Raw genomic sequence first — 18,181 nt, forward strand, 5'->3', positions numbered from 1 at the left:
GAGAATTGGAGTCAGTATTAGTGTACTTCCTGAGGGTTTCAACCAATCTCCCTTGGAAGAGAGCTTGATTTTCATCCTTCCCTTGAATTAAGTCCCTCCGCTTGTCATAGTTAGCTGGTTTTACTATACGTGCCTTCATTCCTGCAATTAAAAAAGTTACTGTGATTTCTCTCCTCTAGGTCTTCTGGACTCCTTTGGTAATTCCACTGGGGGCCTCATCTGGGATTCTTTCTCCTCCAGTGTGATATGTTACATGTCCCAGATTATAAGCTGTGACCTCACTGGCATATTTCTGGACAGCATTCAGTATGCTAGCTTTCTTTCCTGCCGTGCAACAATGGGACAACAAAATTTGTAACTCCCCAGGTCAAAGCGAAGGTCAGGACTAACCTAGCATTTTTAAAAAATTTTTTGGTAAAGATTTTATTTATTTATTTGACAGGGAGAGAGAGGGAGAGAGCACGTGTGAGCACAAGCAGGAGGAGTGGCAGGCAGGAGAGAGAGAAGCAGGCTCCCTGGCAGGGAAGCCTGATATGGGACTTGATTCCAGGACTCCAGTATCATGACCTGAGTCATGAAGGCAGTGGCTTAACCAACTGAGCCACCCAGGCACCTCTAACCTAGCATATTTTTCAGAGAATTTGGCTGGGTTCAAACTTTTCCATACATCAGGATAAATCACTCGTGGAGAATGGCATGTGTGCCCCAATGGTGCCTCTGTTTCCATCTGCAACCTTAGTGGAAGTTGAGAGGCCTTGGGTTCAGTGGGTTGATAATGAGTGCCTCTGTGAGTAACAGCAGGATTCTGTTCCTGGGACAAAGGTGGATAAAGGTGGGGGACCTCTCAATATGAAGGAGGAGTCATTGGATCAGAAAGGGGCTCAGCAGGACTGGTCTTTGCATCTGAGGTCTCATTAGATTCAGGGACCCTACTGGGGGGCAGGCCTACAAGGTCATCTAATCTCAGATTTTTTTTTTTTTTTCCAATCCTGGAAAATGAGCTGGTCACATTCTACAATTTTCCTTTAATTTTGGGTGTTGATAAAGTGCCATAAAGATCATTACATAAGGTATTTCCTCCCATTTACTCTCCTGTTTACAAAACAAATCAAGCTGTAAGATGGTGTTATAATTTAAGGACCCATTCTTTTTTTTTTCTTTTTAAATATTTTTATTTATTTATTTGACACAGAGAGAGATAACTAGTAAGCAGAGAGAGGGGGAAGCAGGCTCCCCGTTGAGTGGAGAGCCTGATGTGGGGCTCGATCCCAGGACCCTGGGATCATGATCTGAGCCAAAGGCAGAAGCTTTAACCCACTGACCCACCTAGGTGCCCCTAAGGACCCATTCCTTTTTTTTTTTTTTTTTTTTTTATTTGTTAGAGAGAGAGAGAGGAGAGAGAGATACAGAGTGCAAGCACAGGCAGACAGAGTGGCAGGCTAGAGGCAGAGGGAGAAGCAGGCTCCCTGCCGAGCAAGGAGCCCGATGCGGGACGCCGGGATCATGACCTGAGCCGAAGGCAGCCGCTTAACCAACTGAGCCACCCAGGCGTCCCCTAAGGACCCATTCTTAAACCAGACTTCTTGGTCTGTTAGTTGATACTGAGGTTCAAGTTTCATTGCAGTACAATGTTAATTTCTTTCTCTTTAAATTGCCCAATTTAAATTGTGTGCAGTTCTCTAGAAGACACCCTAGGGCAGAGTCTTTTGGGATGCCCACAGCTGCCCCAATTTAGGACCCTACTGCATGTGGGGATTCTTAAATGGCATTGGGGTTTCCCTTAGTTGCACAAGACTAAGACTAAGATGCCGCACCCATTCATTTTCTTGCCTTCCTCTTTTTTCCAAGTCCAAGAGAGCAACAGCAGTTCCCTCTGCTAAGATTTTAGATCAAGTCTGCTGGATAATTATCCTGAAATTAATTGTATAACATAAGTGGGCAGAGGAAGTTGGACTTGCTAGCCCAGAATCAGGGATCTGGCAAAACAGATGTTTTAAAAGGCACTTGAGTAGCACCTGGGTGGTGCAGTTGGTTAAGTGTCCAGCTGTTGCTTTTGGCTCAGGTTATGAGCGCAGGGGCGGGAGATGGAGCCCCGCATCGGGACTCAGCAGGGAGTCTGCCTCAGATTCACTCTGTCTTCCTTATGTTGAGCTCCCCCCAGCATGCTGAGCGAACGAATCATATGTATATAACTCACGAACTTATCACCACCCATGTCGCCCGAGATAGTCGGGGGGTCCCAACATACTCCCTTCAAGAAGTCCTTAAGAGGGGCTCCTGGATGGCTCAAGGGTTGAGCATCTGCCTTTGGCTTGGGTCGTCCTGGGATTGAGCCCTGCATCAGGCTCCAGGGAGCCTGCTTCTCCCTCTCCCACTCCCCTTGCTTATGTTCCCTCTGTCAAATAAATAAAATCTAAAAAAAAAAAAGTCCATAAGAAATACATTGGTGTATTTGTTAGGATTGATCTTGGCAGGAACAGGAACCCTAATCAGAGAAGTAAAGAAGAGATTTATCTATCTTCTGCATAAAAAAAAAAATCTAGGTGTAGGCCACCCAGGGCTGGTGTGTACCTCAGTGATGCCGTCAGGGAAACCGGCTCCGTCTTCTTGCTCTGTGATCAGTCTCCTTTGGTCTCTACCCTCATGTTTGCAAGACGGTTGCTGCATCTCCAGATGCTGTGCTCTCATTTCAGGAAAAAAGCCCACCCCAGGGACTTATCTCTGCTCGATGCCCAGAACTATGTCACATACCATGCATGGCTGTAACAGAGATCATGTGACTTGGTCATTTACTTTCCAAGGAGCACAGGAAGGCAAGGGAGAGAGTGTTGGAATGGTTGGAAGGAGTCTTGTGTATAGGCACCGACACCTGAGGGGAGATGCAATTGGCAGGGAGATGCTGCAGTAGTAACAGGCTTTCTGGGTTCAGTGTGGGTGACTGGGTCCCGGTGTAACAGGCACGGCTGTGGCCGCCGTAGCCAGCGATGGTGCATTTGTTACAAGGATCTGACCCGCACAGTTCTTTCGTGCTGCCCAACTAATTGTGGGATCCTTAAGACCAAAACAGATGGCCAAAGATCCTACTTGATTTTTTAAAAAATATTTTATTTATTTATTTGTCAGAGAGAGAGGGAGAGAGAGTGAGCACAGGCAGACAGAATGGCAGGCAGAGGCAGAGGGAGAAGCAGGCTCCCTGCCGAGCAAGGAGCCCCATGCGGGACTCCATCCCAGGACGCTGGGATCATGACCTGAGCCGAAGGCAGCTGCTTAACCAACTGAGCCACCCAGGCATCCCCTACTTGATTTTTTTATAATTTAAAAATTTCCCTGTTAATAAACAAAGGGGTGATGTGAGTCATCACAGCTTCTTCAGGGCCCCTCACCCAGTTCTCATGTTCAGGTCCGACAAAGCAGAAAGACAGGTGCGTAGGGCAAGAGCCCTGATATAACACCGTAAGTACTTGTTGGGTCTCTTGTTTCTTTGAAGTCTTCCCCAAAAGACCCAAAGCCACTTGGCAGACCATTTTCCAGTGTCCGAGACTTTCCAGGGATTATGAGAGACACTGGATCTGCACTAACGTTAATTCCTAGAGACCCAGCGCTGCACCACGACCTGCCTGTCAGAGTGAGGGCAGCACTGCTATCTCCGGGGGTTAGCCCTGACAATCGGTAGAGAGAAAATCCTCCAAGGCAGCAGATTTTTTTTTTTTTTTTTTTTTTTTTTGAGCAGCATGTCTCTTTGATTTTGCCAGGAGGTAGAGATGTCTGATATAAAAATCCATGCGGGGGGCACCTGGGTGGCTCAGTGGGTTAAAGCCTCTGCCTTTGGCTCAGGTCATGATCTCAGGATCCTAGGATCAAGCCCTGAGGTAGGCTCTGCTCAGCAGGGAGCCTGCTTCCCCCTCTCTCTCTGCCTGCCTCTCTGCCTACTTGGGATCTCTGTCTGTCAAATGGATAAATAAAATCTTTAAAAAAAAAAAAAAATCCATGCAGAGCCATAGTCAGTGGCTAACAACTGGGTGATGAGAGATTTACAGAGCAGGACCAGAGAACTGGCCAGGAAGCCTGGGGGAAACTAGGGCTGGAGTTCTCGGAATGCACTCAGAATAAGAATGTGCACGATCAAGGTGAATGTTAAGTCAGTGCTTTTAATCGGCAGGAGTTCCAGACGCGCTCTCTCCAGATGTCAGCTTTTTCCTCCCACCCTGCAGTGCTTGTTCAATAGATTCATAAACTAAGTGGCTGCAGTGGCAGGGACAGGGGTGTCTCTGTGTCCTCTCTACAACACCGAGGCTGACCCAGCTTCTGTCCTGAGGCCCCCTCATCTGCAGCAGTGACCAGCCGTGTGGGTGTATGAGCCGGCGACACCAGCCCAAGCCATGTGTGGTTGAAGGTTGATGTGGTTGAAGGTCTCTCTCTTCTGAGAGGAGGCAGTGATCTGTCCTCCCTGGAAGGGACACATTCTGGATCTAGATTTGCTTTGTCCTCCACACATCTGCCGGTACCATCTTTCAAGGACTTACTGACAGGGTTTTATGCTATTCTGCTGTCCCACAGGGCCCTTGCTTTCTGATCACCAAACTCACCCTGCAGAAAAGGTGGTGGGCTTCGAGTGGGATTCACTGGACCTTCTGTAAATACCCCTCGCCCTGCAGCAGCTGGCCTTTTAGGGCCACAGCTCTTGGTGGGCTTGCAGCAGACACAGTCTGTCCAGTATAGGCAGGGACTCAGGGACCATGACCTCGGTGTAAGCATCTGGGAACGAAGAGTAAGGGGGATCGCACTTAGTTAATACCAGAGTACCAAGTCTTTGTCTCTATCCCCTGTGATTCTGGGCTTTGCTCACTGAGAGGGAAGCCAAGGAGAAATACAAGAGGAACCTGGGTGAGGCCAGTGGCTCGTAAGGTGGTGGTAAGGGGCACTGTGGTGCTGGCTGAGTGAGCACAGCCTTGCTGTTCTCGGATCTGGATGGGACCTGCAGGTGGTACTGAATCTAGTAAGAGTTCATGGAAGATTTAGACCATCCCACCTGGTAACAGACTCTATAATCCAGCCTGCCCTCAAGGTGACAGAAGAGAGAAGCCAGAACTACGAGCCCCAGCCTCAAGCTCAGCGGCAGGGAGACACCAGGTGCTACCTGTACATTTTTTTCTTTGCTGTTCTTTATTGTTCTGTATTTCACCTAACTTTGTCCCTTAATTATTCTCTTCACTTACTGCATTACTAGATGTGGTTTGTGCTGATGGTGGCTGATTTTACCTTGGGTTCATAGACTAGAGAACATCCAGATAAGGTCATGACGGAGCAGGGGAGGAATGGGCAGCACTCCACGCCCTGGCCTGGGAGCTGCAGGTCGGAGATTAGGGGGACGTGATCTCATTTCTTGTGGAGGGAATAATGACATTTATTTGAATTGTGGGTGAATTCTGTATATTCTGACAGAACACAGGATATTTTATTTCCAAGTGGTCACAGCTGCTAAGCCCAAGTTTTGTCAAATGCAAGGAAGATGGTGAATATGTGAGTTCTAAGGTATGTATTTTCTTTTTTTTTTTTTTTTTTAAGATTTTATTTATTTATTTGACAGAGATCACAAGTAGGCAGAGAGGCAGGCAGAGAGAAAGGAGGACACAGGCTCCCTGCGGAGCAGAGAGCCTGATGTGGGGCTCGATCCCAGGACTCTGGGACCATGACCTGAGCCGAAAGCAGAGGCTTTAACCTGCTGAGCCACCCAGGCGCCCCTAAGATATGTATTTTCTTCAGGTGAAGAAAAAAAATTACACTATTTGGACCATAGTATTTCACTAAGGATTTAATTTAGATTTATAGGAAATAAGATACAGATTCTGCTATAAATACCCCAATTCTACCATTTAATTTCATGTAATCCTGATTATTATATAACCAGATTTTATAGCTTAATTTGTTAAAAAAAGGGAATTTTACAGATACCATTTTTACTGTTACAACATAGGAAAAAACAAAATCACAAGCAACTTTTATGCTAGTGTTACTTTCTGTCCAGGTCGAAACATTGTTCCACTTTGATTTTTTCTCTTCTTCGGATTTTGAAAGTTTTCATACCTTAAAAAGAATGAGATAATATTTAATGCATGTAAATGCTAAAATTACAAAAGAGGGGAATTATTTGCAAACAGATTATATTTTAGCCAAAAGGAAAAAACAAATTAGAGTGCTTTATTTTTGAAAGTTGGACCTTCCAATCAAAAGAACAAAGGGGATAAAAAGACAAGTTAGAAAGAGGTAAATTTTTTTTTTTAAGATTTTATGTATTTATTTGACAGAGAGAAATCACAAGTAGATGGAGAGGCAGGCAGAGAGAGAGAGAGGGAAGCAGGCTCCCTGCTGAGCAGAGAGCCCGATGCAGGACTCGATCCCAGGACCCTGAGATCATGACCTGAGCCGAAGGCAGCGGCTTAACCCACTGAGCCACCCAGGCGCCCCAAAAGATGTAAATTTTTTTTTTTTAAGATTTTATTTATTTATCAGAGAAGGGGAGCGGAGAGAGAGCACAGGCAGACAGAATGGCAGGCAGAGGGAGAAGCAGGCTCCCTGCCGAGCAAGAAGCCCGACGTGGGACTTGATCCCAGGATGCTGGGATCATGACCTGAGCCGAAGGCAGCTGCATAACCAACTGAGCCACCCAGGCGTCCCAAGATGTAAATTTTTAAACAAGATTTTTCTCCAAGCATGCTGGCCAAGATCAGAGAGAGAATTATGCCCGGTGTTAGGGAAGCTGGCCTCTCCACATATGGTATTGTAGATATGTCTGGAAGGCAAGCAGACTTTAAAAATGTGTGTATCCTGCAGGGTAACAATTCAACCTCAGCCTCAGTAAGACAGCTGAGGCTGTGTGCAAACCTTCAGCTCCAAGGATTTCATTAGCACACTGTGTAATGTGTAATGGTGAAACCCTGGAAGCAATATTGGAAACTGTGGCAGAGCCATCCTATGAAGTGACATTAAGAACAAAGTAACATTTGGGGCGCCTGGGTGGCTCAGTGGGTTAAGCCTCTGCCTTTGGCTCGGGTCATGATCTCAGGGTCCTGAGATCAAGCCCCATGTAGGGCTCCCCGCTCACTTGAGAGCCTGCTTTCCCCCCCTCTGCCTGCCTCTCTGCCTACTTGTGATCCCTCTCTCTGTCAGATAAACAAATATTAAAAAAAAAAAAAGAACAAAGTAACATTTAAAATGTGAAAGAGGGGGTGCCTAGGTGTCTCAGTGGGTAAAAGCCTCTGCCTTCAGCTCAGGTCATGATCCCAGGACCCTGGGATCAAGCCCCACATCGGGCTCTCTGCTCAGCAGGGAGCCTGTTTCCTCCTCTCTCTCTGCCTGCTTGTGACCTCTGTCTTTCAAATAAATAAAATCTTTAAAAAAAAAAAAAAAAGAGGGGCGCCTGGGTGGCTCAGTGGGTTAGGCCACTGCCTTCGGCTCAGGTCATGATCTCAGGGTCCTGGGATCGAGTTCCACATCGGGCTCTCTGCTCGGCAGGGAGCCTGCTTCCTCCTCTCTCTCTCTCTGCCTGCCTCTCTGTCTGCTTGTGGTCTCTCTCTGTCAAATAAATAGGTAAAATCTTTAAAAAAAAAAAAAGATAAATGAAATGTAAAAGAATGTTCAAGATGTCTAGGGAAGACTATAGAGCACCAGGTGCAAAGTGGCTTAGTGGAAAAAAAGGCACAAATATATGCTTTGGGTGGGGGGGATAAGGGAAATTTATTTTCTTATTGTTTTCTAATTTCTCTACGATAAACACATAAGAATATGTACTTACTGGGAGTGGAATATGCCACCCCAAAATGGGCCTCTTTGGCACGTGGACTATGTTGAGCTGAAGGAAATTAAGACCCCGCAGATTCGGGTAAAGTTTTTGTTTTTGTTTTTTTTAAGATTATTTATTTATTTATGTATTTGACAGAGATCACAAGCAGGCAGAGAGGCAGGCAGAGAGAGAGGAAGGGAAGCAGGCTCTCTGGTGAGCAGAGAGCCCGACATGGGGCTCGATCCCAGGACCCCGGGATCAGGACCTGAGCTGAAGGCAGAGGTTTTAACCCACTGAGCCACCCAGGCGCCCCCGGGTAAAGCTTTTTAATCTCCATTAACTATCTGATGAATTAAAGTGGCCTGCTTTCTGGTACAGACTCCCTATTTACCAGAGAGGACTTCTTTTTTACTGCAGAGCAGGGCAAATATCTGCTCTTTTCATCTTCTGTGAATTCCTTCCTCCCTTTCTAAGCCCCCTTAGCTCAGGATGGTATGTAAACCTTAGTGGCCGGACTGCCTTTGAGTTTTCTACCTTAGTGGAGCTCCTGTATGTATGAAATTTTTCTTGTTACTGTCTTTTGTCAATTATTAGACAGGCCAAAGAACAGAGGGAAGGGAAAATTTTTCTGCCCTTACAATATACACATACCTGTCCACCTCAAAAAAGAGCTATAACTTCTAAAGACCAGGAATAAGAATTTCTTGCACTGAATTAAGTTAAATCCCTGACCCAAAATGGTCCCCAATCTGTGGGTCTAGAGACAACTTCAAGAAGCCTATAAATCCAAAAGTGTGTGAACCACGGTCCACAAGTCAATGAATTTGAAGGCATTTTTGGCAAACTAGTTGAGCTTTTAACAAAGCTTTTAAAATTAAATCAGTTCATTATAAAACAAATATCAAGTGAACTAGATAATGAAAACTCATTTTATACTTCAGTACTCGAAGTTTTGGAGTGTTTAAATGCATAGCTGTTGTTTTGATGGGGCCATTACTTATTCAAAATTAGTAACTTTACAGCTGATTGGTCACTTAAACTTTTCATCTCCCTACTTCCGAACCAGAATCAGGTACTTACAGTTCAGCAAAATTCTTCCAGTCGTCTTCACTAATGGATGGCCTCGTGTGACTGAGCGCAGACATTAAATGCGACTGGCTAATGGCCAGACTGGTTTTGACTGGTCCTGGTTGGTGAAAAGAGTCATCCTCCTTAAATAAAAAAAACACAACGTTAACTTAGGGCTGTGATGGGCAAAGCCACAGCCCATTTTTCGGGAGACTGTACATTCCTTTTCTCCTAAGATTACTAAACTGTTTCAAAGCAGGATGCACATAACTATTTGATCAATGTGTTTCAGTCTCTTTATAAATAGAGCTCATTTCTTGACAGAAATACTCATCACAAAAGGAAGAACAATTCAGACAGTCTTTACAGTGGTCACGGGGGTGGGGGGAGACAAGCCGTACTCCACTTTGGCTCCGGTATCTGCCTTTGATGACACTGATCTCTGCCCGCAGCTGCTCTCTCTGTTCCTGGGTGAGTTCTTGGTAACCCTCCTGTGAGGCTGTTCGCAACACCGGAGGGCGTGAAAACGACTGCTCTTTCCCAGGACCTCCAGAAAAATCCTGCGTCATGGAGCTCGGCGCAGACAGGCACTGTGAGCTCTGCGTGGGTTAAGTGTGGTTAGGAGAGAAGGGAGGAAAAGAGCGGGAGAAAAGGATATATGTGTATCAAGGATCAAATTAAAAATATGAAGTACTCAAACCTTAACATGGACAAGCTTACATCTGATTAACTGAAATTAAGCCTTTCAAAATCTGTTCATCTTTCTCATGCTGTGAAACCACTGGGTGAAAACTGCCACAGGGGTGTTTTTAATGCTCTGTTACTAAATCCACCATACTAATGCCCTGAGGAAGGTTCCAAATGTGCCTTATCTGTTTTCAGCAGAGTGAGTTATACTATAAGGTTCTGGATCAGCTGCAGGTAAGTTAAGAAACAGACAACAATGACTAGAGTTAAATCAAGAGCTTATTATTCTTGGGAATAAAAATGGCTCACTTTTAGATTAAAAACTTGAATAAAGCAGATGTGCAAAACCCAAAAATATAACTATCGGTATACATAACATTTTTAGGTATACTTAAAGTACAGTGAACCACTGTTAATTTTGGGAGGACAGGTATTAAATGCTATTTTAAGATACTGCCCCATGAAATCTAAACGTTTTCCTTGTTGCAGCACTACATCAAATTTCTCATTATCTTCAACTGTCTTAATGATAACAGTGTCATATACAATGAATCTGCTACTAAAGATGTTTTAAAACCACTCAGGAAGGGAGATAAACCCCCAAGCAACCACCCCAGCTCCTTGGCTTCCTCTCGCTGCCATCTCTGCCTCACAGTCCTTACACTAAGGATGAAATGACTAACTTGTGTAAGGAAAAGCCAGGCTACTTTCCGGAAGACCCACCGCAAAGCACAGGCGGGGCTGGGTAGGAGCTTCTACACCAACCTATGCCTTTACGCATCACAACTGTACACAGGCTACCGCCCGAGATACCAGGTCAGAAGACGTTCCGTTTCCAAGTTCTGATTCATAAGAGCTTCCAAAGTAGAGCCGGTACATGTTGAATCTGGATTCATCCGGAAGCATCTCGGACATCTCAAGGGACTGCTCCAAGCCACATTCCCCATCTCCAGCCGAATCGTCCGAGCCACTGCTGTGGTTAAGAAAAACCATTGATGACAGACTCAGGTCACTATCGGAGCTGGAACTCCCATCCTGAAACACACAAAAAGGACAACAGTTGTAAAGATCTAAATAATCTACAACTGTGAAATAAACTACACTGAGACCAGTACAAGAGGCATTTCTCTAAAATTTTGTTCAACAGGGTTCTCGTCCTCCCTGTGTCCTCTGTGATCCCCTCAGACCAGACTGTAGGGTGCAAATGGCAAAGGGGTCACAGTTCTCCCAAAACCACACAACGGTCCCACAAGTCAGGTCCCAGCTGCACTCTTTCTGTGCACTCGCTGTACGAGCCGTTGTTGCTAGGACTCAGGGACGAATGCTGTCGGCCGCTAGACTGTGACGCATCTAGAACGCACTGCCTACACTCACCAGCGGCATGGCCTGGGAGCAGCACCGGGCACTTGGAGAAAGAAAACAACCAGCCCTCAGGAAACATGCATTGAGCCAAACTTGGGCTCTTACTAATTTCTAATGATTCTGAGGCACATAATAAAACTTGAATTATTAAGCATCAGCCTTCGTCTCAGGTCACAATCCCAGAATCCTGGGATCAAGCCCCTCATTGAGCTCCCTGCTCGGCAGGAAGCCTGCTTCTCCCTCTCTCTCGCTTTAATAAATAAATCTTTAAAAAACAGAATATGTACATAATTTACCATCTCCCCAAAATCTCTGTAACAAAGCTAGGATTCAAGCCTCTGCGTTTTATTTGTATGAATCTGTCTTCCAACTCTGAAATGATGAAGCAACTCTGTGATACAGTGCTTTATCACTGCAGTGTTTTAGAAATAAACCTGTTTCTGTTAATGAAGAGGGCAGAGAGCTTCAGTGGCCTGCCAAAAGAAACAGCAAAAACTTGATAGTATCTGACTTAGGAACGTCAGGCCCTGTGAGACCCTCCAACCAAATGGGGTTGGGGGGAGTACACAGGGAAACCCTGCCTAGAAAATGTCAAGTCTATAATGTAGCAGAAGTCAGATTATCTGCTGCAAAAATTAAAATACTATCCTGAGAGGACAGATATGGGGTACAGAAAGTATAAGTTAAACCTAGAATACCCTGTTCCATCAGGAATCAAGTCCATGATCAAAGAATGATGGGGACATACTGAAAGGACACAGAAGCCATCTACACGTGGCTCCTGTGGGCCAGTTCTGGGACAATTTGAGCTTCAATAGAAACACTTGGCTTTGTTTTATACTTTAAATTAAAAAAATATTTCTGGTTATATTCTCTAATTCATGATAGCCCAATTGAACTAATATCCTTCCATGCACCATTTTTACTAGTAGTAAGGTAACATTAAAAGTAACAGTAAAGAAATAGATACTGGACACTTCCTAATTACAGATTCTCTGCAGAACGATGGACCATCTGACTACAGGTAAATTTCTCTTCAGTTTTACTAAGGCTGTTAAAAAATAGGATTTCTTAAGGTTGCCCTGCTGACACTAAACTGCTCTTATTCTCTTAAAACGCCACAGCCCCGCCCTCCTGCCGTGACTGACTTGGAGCCCAGAGGAAAGCAGCCGTCCGTGTAAGGCCTCCAGCTGCGCGTTGTAAAGTAAAGCTTTCAGATCAGCCCCCGTGAAGGAGTCCGTCACTGAGGCCACGTGCTGAAGGTCCACGTCATCTGCCAGAGGTAGAGAGTCACTGAGAACGTTTAAAATTTCAAGACGTGACACCTGAAGGGAGAAAAACTAATTGACTTAACAAATAAAATGAAGTTAAATTTTATTTTAAACTGTATTATGATTTTTTACAAATTAACTGTAGTTCTAATAATCATTACAAGCTGAAAAATGTACCACTAATCTACTCTCTCTCCTCTGGAGCTTTTTCCCTACCAGAAGAGACCAAGGAAAATGAATGAAAATCACAGTGTAAATCCTTATTCAGATCATGTTTCTTTTCTAGGTTTCGGCAAATGAGCCAAGAAAGTGTTTCAAAAGAAATTTTAAGTAATACCTACAAGTGACAAACACATTGGTTTGTAAATTTGGGGACAGGAGGTGGGACAACAGACTAGGAACAGTTAAAATCTTACAACTCTCTGTAACCTGCTTGGACGCTCACTAGTCATATGCTTGATTCTTAAAAAGTCTTGCCAGGATAAGGAAGTGTGTGACCTTTGGACACAGGGAATGTGGACATGTGAAACTTAAAGTTTCTGTCCCTTTTTTTCCAACTGGCCAACAGTGAGAGGCTACAGAGTTTCCAGACTTGCACAGAAACGCCTGGGCTTTGTATCTACTTCGGAATCTGTGACTAAGGCCCTGCCTAAAGCTGCTCTTCTACGGACAACTATTACCAGGCAGAAGTAAAGCTCACAAGGCTAGAGCGTAGCACTTGTTGGGGTTTAGACTGGGTATGCAATTGTCACCTGATCCGGAGGAGGGCAGTAGACACATCTGTCGAGTCGGCCAGGCCTCAGCAGGGCAGGGTCAATCAAGTCAGGGCGACTCGTAGCAGCCAATACGTAAACACCTGGGGGGGAAGATACTCTTTACTTAAATCCTGGTGAAATTACTGTTACAATAAGCTATTTCTGTTTTTACAGTTATTACCCTGTAAGCCTTCCACTCCGTCCAATTGAGTCAGCAACTGGTTAACCACACGGTCTGTAACCCCTGTGTTATCATGGCCTCGCCGGGGAGCAATGGATTCAAATTCATCAAAGAAAAGAATGCAGGGCTTCGCCGCCTGCGCTCTGAGAAAAACAGTATTTCATATTTAAATAAGGCAAAGTAATAACTGTGTGTGTGTGTGTGTGTGTGTATATATATATATATATATATGTACATATATGTACTGATTTAAATCTTTATAGCAAATCCTTAAGGAAGGCAAAGTGTATATATTAACTATCCTTGTTTTCAGTAAACTGGGTCTTTGAAGCTTACCGTTGCTAGGTATGGAACCACGGGGCCAATTTTCAGAAAATATACCAGTTTGCTTAAAAAGACTGCATTCTCTAGTTGTTGGGTACGTGTTTTATATACGCTTAGATCAATCTTGAGTCTGTTGTTTAAATATTCTGACACTTATGAAAATCTTTTACTATGAAGGTAGATTTATCCTTGTAGTTCTATCAATTTTTACCTTAAATATTTTGAAGATATCTTATTGAATACACACAATTTTAGAATTGTATTATCTTCCTGGCAAATTTGTCACCATGTGGTGACTGCCTTTATCTGTAATAATACTTTCTGGAGAATGTTCCGTTGCTTAAACTGGGTGGTGGATATACAAGAGTTCATTTCATTTAAAAAATATATAAACTTATATTCTCCTGCTATTTTATAAAGAAATATTAAAATGACACAAAGTAGTTTTTGAATTTAAAATCTTACTTTTACTCTTTAATACTATAATAAATAGTTTCTCTCTTAAAAAAATTAACATTGCATATGGCCAACTTCATCTAGAGTAATGATGTGCTTCATATTACTTGGAGATTCTTTGAATAACTACTTATAATTTTCTTTCAGCATTTCATGTTACTTAAAAAATAGTCATAGGAAACCTACCTAATAAAAATATCCCGAACTGCTTGTTCACTTGCTCCAATGTATTTGCTGAGTAACTCTGGCCCCTATTGGGTAAAATAAATTAGAATTGAGATAAACAAAAATATTGTTTTTAAAGAATTTTGACTTAAACAGGTATGTCAAATACATTTTAAAAATTACGTGGTTGAAATAACTATCCTGTCACAGGTTCTACACCTTGGGTCATCTCTGCCTAGTACTTCTGTCCCCAGTATCAGGGCTCAGCTCTCTGACAGAATGCCACATCCTAGAAAGGCCTGGCTGCCGACCCTCTCAGTCCTGCTTGTCTTCCTGCTTGTCTTCCTGCTATATTCTGTAGTGAATGGGTCTTTCTCCACCAGTAGAATATAAGCTCCAAATGTAAGCTCCAAAAAGGCAGTTTTGTTCACTACAGAATCCCCTAATTGAATATAATAAATTTTTTTAAAAGGGAGAAAAAAAAAATCAAACCTGAATAGGCCCAGGGGCACCTGATGGCTCAGGCAGTCGAGCATCCATGAGATCGAGCCTTGTGCTGGGCTCCATGCTCAGCAGGGAGTCTGCTTGTCCCTTTCCTGCTGCCCCTTCCCCTGCTTGCATGCTTGCTCTCTCTCAAATAAATAAAATCTTTTAAAAAACAAAACCAGGAGCACCTGGGTGGCTCAGTGGGTTAAGCCTCTGCCTTCAGCTCAGGTCATGATCTCAGGGTCATGGGATCAAGCCCCGCATTGGCTCTCTGCTCAGCAGGGAGCCTGCTTCCTCCTCTCTCTGCCTGCCTCTCTGCCTACTTGTGATCTTTCTCTCCGTAAAATAAATAAAATTGTAAAAAAAAAAACAAACAAACAAAGAAAACTGAATAGGCCCTAAAGTGATCTCCAGTGAAAAATCGTTACCTCAAAAAGACCAAATACTGATCAGAATATGTAACCCCAATAAAAAGTCTAATACTCAGCTAGATAGATATCTATTGATATACTAGTATTTAATGAGAGTTCCTAGTCTAAACAGAACCACAGAGGATGGAACAAGAAATGACTAAGGCAAAATATTATGAACAAGGCAACATACTGGTGTCAGTGAAGGCCCTTGTCTTGGATGCATGTCTCCCCGCATCTACCCTGACCCACCCAGAGAGAATTTCTTTACTGAAACCTTTCTGTTGGGAATTCATCCCAAACCATGATTTGAAGGTTTACTAAAAGGCAAAGATGGCCTCCTTAATGGAACAATCTAAACTACAACAACATGTATAAACTTTAATCCTGAAGATTGCTTTCCTTCATATAGTGAAAGTACATTTTAGTGACAAAAAAAGAAGTGTATATATAACTACAGTCACTCCAAAATCCAGAAAAAGGCAGGAAATTTTAAGTTACACTCTTTCTCCATCACGGCCAGGGTAGCTGGTAACCATATAACAAATTCACACACACACAAAAATCACGTCATCACAAGAAGGATAGGTGTAACCCAACTGCAAATTACTAAACTGGCTTCCAGATTATAAATCCATTTTGAAGAAGGCTACACTATATATTGATTTCTTCCCCCTTGAAATCTAATGACTAAATTACTATTGTGGGGTTTCTGAAAGCATACAAGTAAGATATGGGACCTCAGGCTGTAAGGACATGCCAGTGGCAGACTGCGGCACTCCCCAAAGTTGTCTGCCGGTATGTCCAGTCATCCCCGCAGGCATCTTCCGAGGACAATTGGGCACAGTGTGGCACACACAGGCGTGAAACAGCCACCAAGGAACGGAGCCAAAAAACCCAGCTTCCACCTCAGTGTGACCTCTGACCCCTAGTCTTCTAGCTTTTCTTTCCCATTCAGGTGTAGTTTGCTCTTTTATCTGAGTATTTATGCATAAGTCTACTTGATAATGCATGGAGATTTACCTTAAGCAAAAACAGCTTAAGCCCCACAAAAGGGAGGTGGCTCCTTATTCAGTTTCCCACATAGCCCAGTGTGGAGCCCAGTGTGGGTCTTGAACTTGTGAGCCTGAGATCAAGACCTGAGCTGAGATCAAGAGACTGGAGCTTAACCAACTGAGCCACCCAGGCGCCCCATCCTGCACAGCTTTAACTAATAGATGGATCGCTGCTGCTAGTTTTCCAAATATGAGACTAACCCACAGTCGAGAGCTATAAATGACACGGGCAAGGATATGGAGAAATAGGCACACTCGTCATTGCTGGTGGGGGTATGAAATGACACAGTCACTGTGAAAAACAGATCAGCAGTGCCTCAAGAAGTCACACACAGGATTATCATATGCCCCAGCAACTACATTTCTACATACTTATTCAAGAGAAATGAAAACATGTCCACACAGAAATGTGCACACAAATATTTACAGCAACATTATGCGTAAGATCCAAAAGGTAGAAATAACCCAAATATCCACCAATGATGAATGGGTAAAAAAAGCCTGACACCCACACAATGAAATATCATTCAGCTTTAAAAAGAACTTTAGTACTAGAGCACCTGGGTGGCTCTGTCGGTTAAGGGTCTGACTCTTGATTTTGGTCTGGTCTCAGGGTTGTGAGATCAAGACCCACACTGGATTCTACGCTCAGCATGGAGTCCGCTTGTGATTATCTCGCTCTCCCTTTGTCTCTTCTCCCCTGTGCGCACACACACTCTAACAAAATCTAAAAAATACATACCTTAAAAAATACCAAAAAAATTAAAAACTGAAGTATTGATACCTGCTACCATGTGGCTGAACCTTGAAAACATGCTCAGTAAAAGAAGCCAGTCACAAAAAGATGACACACCACATGATTTCTTTCATATGAAATGTCCAGAACAGGAAAATCCCTAGATAGCACATTAGTGGCTCTCAGGGGCTGGGGGGACAGGGAATAGGATGAAGAAGTTTTGAAATAAGAGAGAGGTGGTGGTCACATAGCATTGCAAATGCATCACACGCCACTGACTTGTCCGCTTTGTTATGTAAATTTACTTCCATTTAAAAAAAGGAGAGAGGCATACCTTGACACTAATGAAATTCATTCCACTCTCCCGTGCAATTACTCCAGCTAGTAAGGTTTTTCCTGTCCCGGGAGGACCATACAACAGAATTCCTGTTCTTTGTCGTATAGGCAAGTTTGCAAACAGTTCTGGGTACTGAAAAATACAAAAACATGACAAAGGGCTCAAATCCAAAAAAAGGACTAAGCAGCAAAGTCAATGTACAGAAAGAGGGATTCAGAAGGGAGTGACTGCCGGGTTTACTAGCCGTGTAAAGACAGAAAATAAAGTTCCTACTCAGTACATGAGTTCAAAGGATCTACCACCAATTTTTTTTAGCAACTGGACCACAGCATACACTCCTCATGAAGTGTGTGTAACTGCCTCTGAACTGCTTTCCATTTTGTCCTGTTTTTAAAAATATACAAGTACTACATTTAGGAAATAAAAAGCAATCTTTTAACAAGCATACGGTCTTCCCTTTGTATGGTTCATAAGGAAAGTTATGATAGCTACATATATTCAAATATACTAAACTGAAAAAAGAAAAATAAGGGAGAAGCATGTATACTGCCAACAGTAAGCTCTCCCAAGGGCCTCTGAGCTGCGCAGATGACTGGCTGCTTCTAAATTACTGTAGAGCAGGAAGGCTTTGTGACGGGTGAGCCAAACACGAGGCTAACGTCAGCAGTCTCCTAGTCTCCTCTGTTAGGTATGTCTATTCAGTTCCCCCTGCTGACAAAATTCTAACCCCCACCCCGCCTCTCCATTCTAATCTGAAGAGGCCTCAGAGTCAGCCATTATGCAGAGAGCCTCGGAGCTCTGAGTTCCCATGCCCCGACCCAGCATTTGGGGGCATGAGCCTGCCGGCAAGTGCTTCCATACCTGCCTTCTCCAACAGGCTTTAACCTGCAGTCCTGGCTGCACTCAGTTTGTCTGGGGCCCACTGGCCACGGTTTCCAGGACTTGCCATCCAGTCACATGTAACTGACGTCCTTATTCACCCCTGTCGCAGCTGATTGCGTGGGTCACTGATCTCATGCAAGGATCTTCACCTTGGAGGTTTGCGACTCAAATGCATGACCACCTAGATTGTACATTCGATCTTCTGAACAATCTACCTCTGCCCACT

The 18,181-nt window shown here is 43.8% G+C and overlaps 2 protein-coding genes across 5 annotated transcripts in view; both read right to left on the reverse strand.

Annotated features, from left to right (window-relative positions):
• Window positions 1-416: 416 nt before the first annotated feature.
• On the reverse strand, window positions 417-2,758 carry LOC131830182 (natural cytotoxicity triggering receptor 3 ligand 1-like). The gene is made up of 4 exons (XM_059172537.1): window positions 2,752-2,758; window positions 1,623-1,721; window positions 1,545-1,555; window positions 417-1,161 (listed from the first exon to the last, which is right to left on the reverse strand). The coding sequence occupies exons 1-4, from the start codon at window positions 2,756-2,758 to the stop codon at window positions 1,006-1,008; spliced, it is 273 nt and encodes a 90-aa protein (XP_059028520.1). The 3' UTR covers window positions 417-1,005.
• A 3,038-nt stretch (window positions 2,759-5,796) lies between these two features.
• The window catches only part of PEX1 (peroxisomal biogenesis factor 1), a 53,007-nt gene continuing 40,622 nt past the window's right edge, over window positions 5,797-18,181 (reverse strand). The window contains exons 16-24 of one of the 4 annotated variants that reach the window (XM_059171101.1): window positions 17,071-17,205; window positions 14,071-14,135; window positions 13,105-13,247; window positions 12,921-13,024; window positions 12,046-12,222; window positions 10,349-10,570; window positions 9,250-9,447; window positions 8,861-8,991; window positions 5,797-6,084 (exon numbers count right to left, since the gene is read on the reverse strand). In XM_059171101.1, coding sequence (XP_059027084.1) covers window positions 6,000-6,084; window positions 8,861-8,991; window positions 9,250-9,447; window positions 10,349-10,570; window positions 12,046-12,222; window positions 12,921-13,024; window positions 13,105-13,247; window positions 14,071-14,135; window positions 17,071-17,205 — 1,260 coding nt within the window. In that variant the 3' untranslated portion in view covers window positions 5,797-5,999. Of the gene's footprint in view, window positions 6,085-8,860; window positions 8,992-9,249; window positions 9,448-10,258; window positions 10,571-12,045; window positions 12,223-12,920; window positions 13,025-13,104; window positions 13,248-14,070; window positions 14,136-17,070; window positions 17,206-18,181 lie in introns of those variants that run through there. The other 3 variants (XM_059171102.1, XR_009352829.1, XR_009352830.1) reach the window with 3 other exon arrangements.

This window comes from Mustela lutreola, chromosome 4 (assembly GCF_030435805.1).
Source record: "Mustela lutreola isolate mMusLut2 chromosome 4, mMusLut2.pri, whole genome shotgun sequence".
NCBI classification, from domain to species: Eukaryota; Metazoa; Chordata; class Mammalia; order Carnivora; family Mustelidae; genus Mustela; species Mustela lutreola.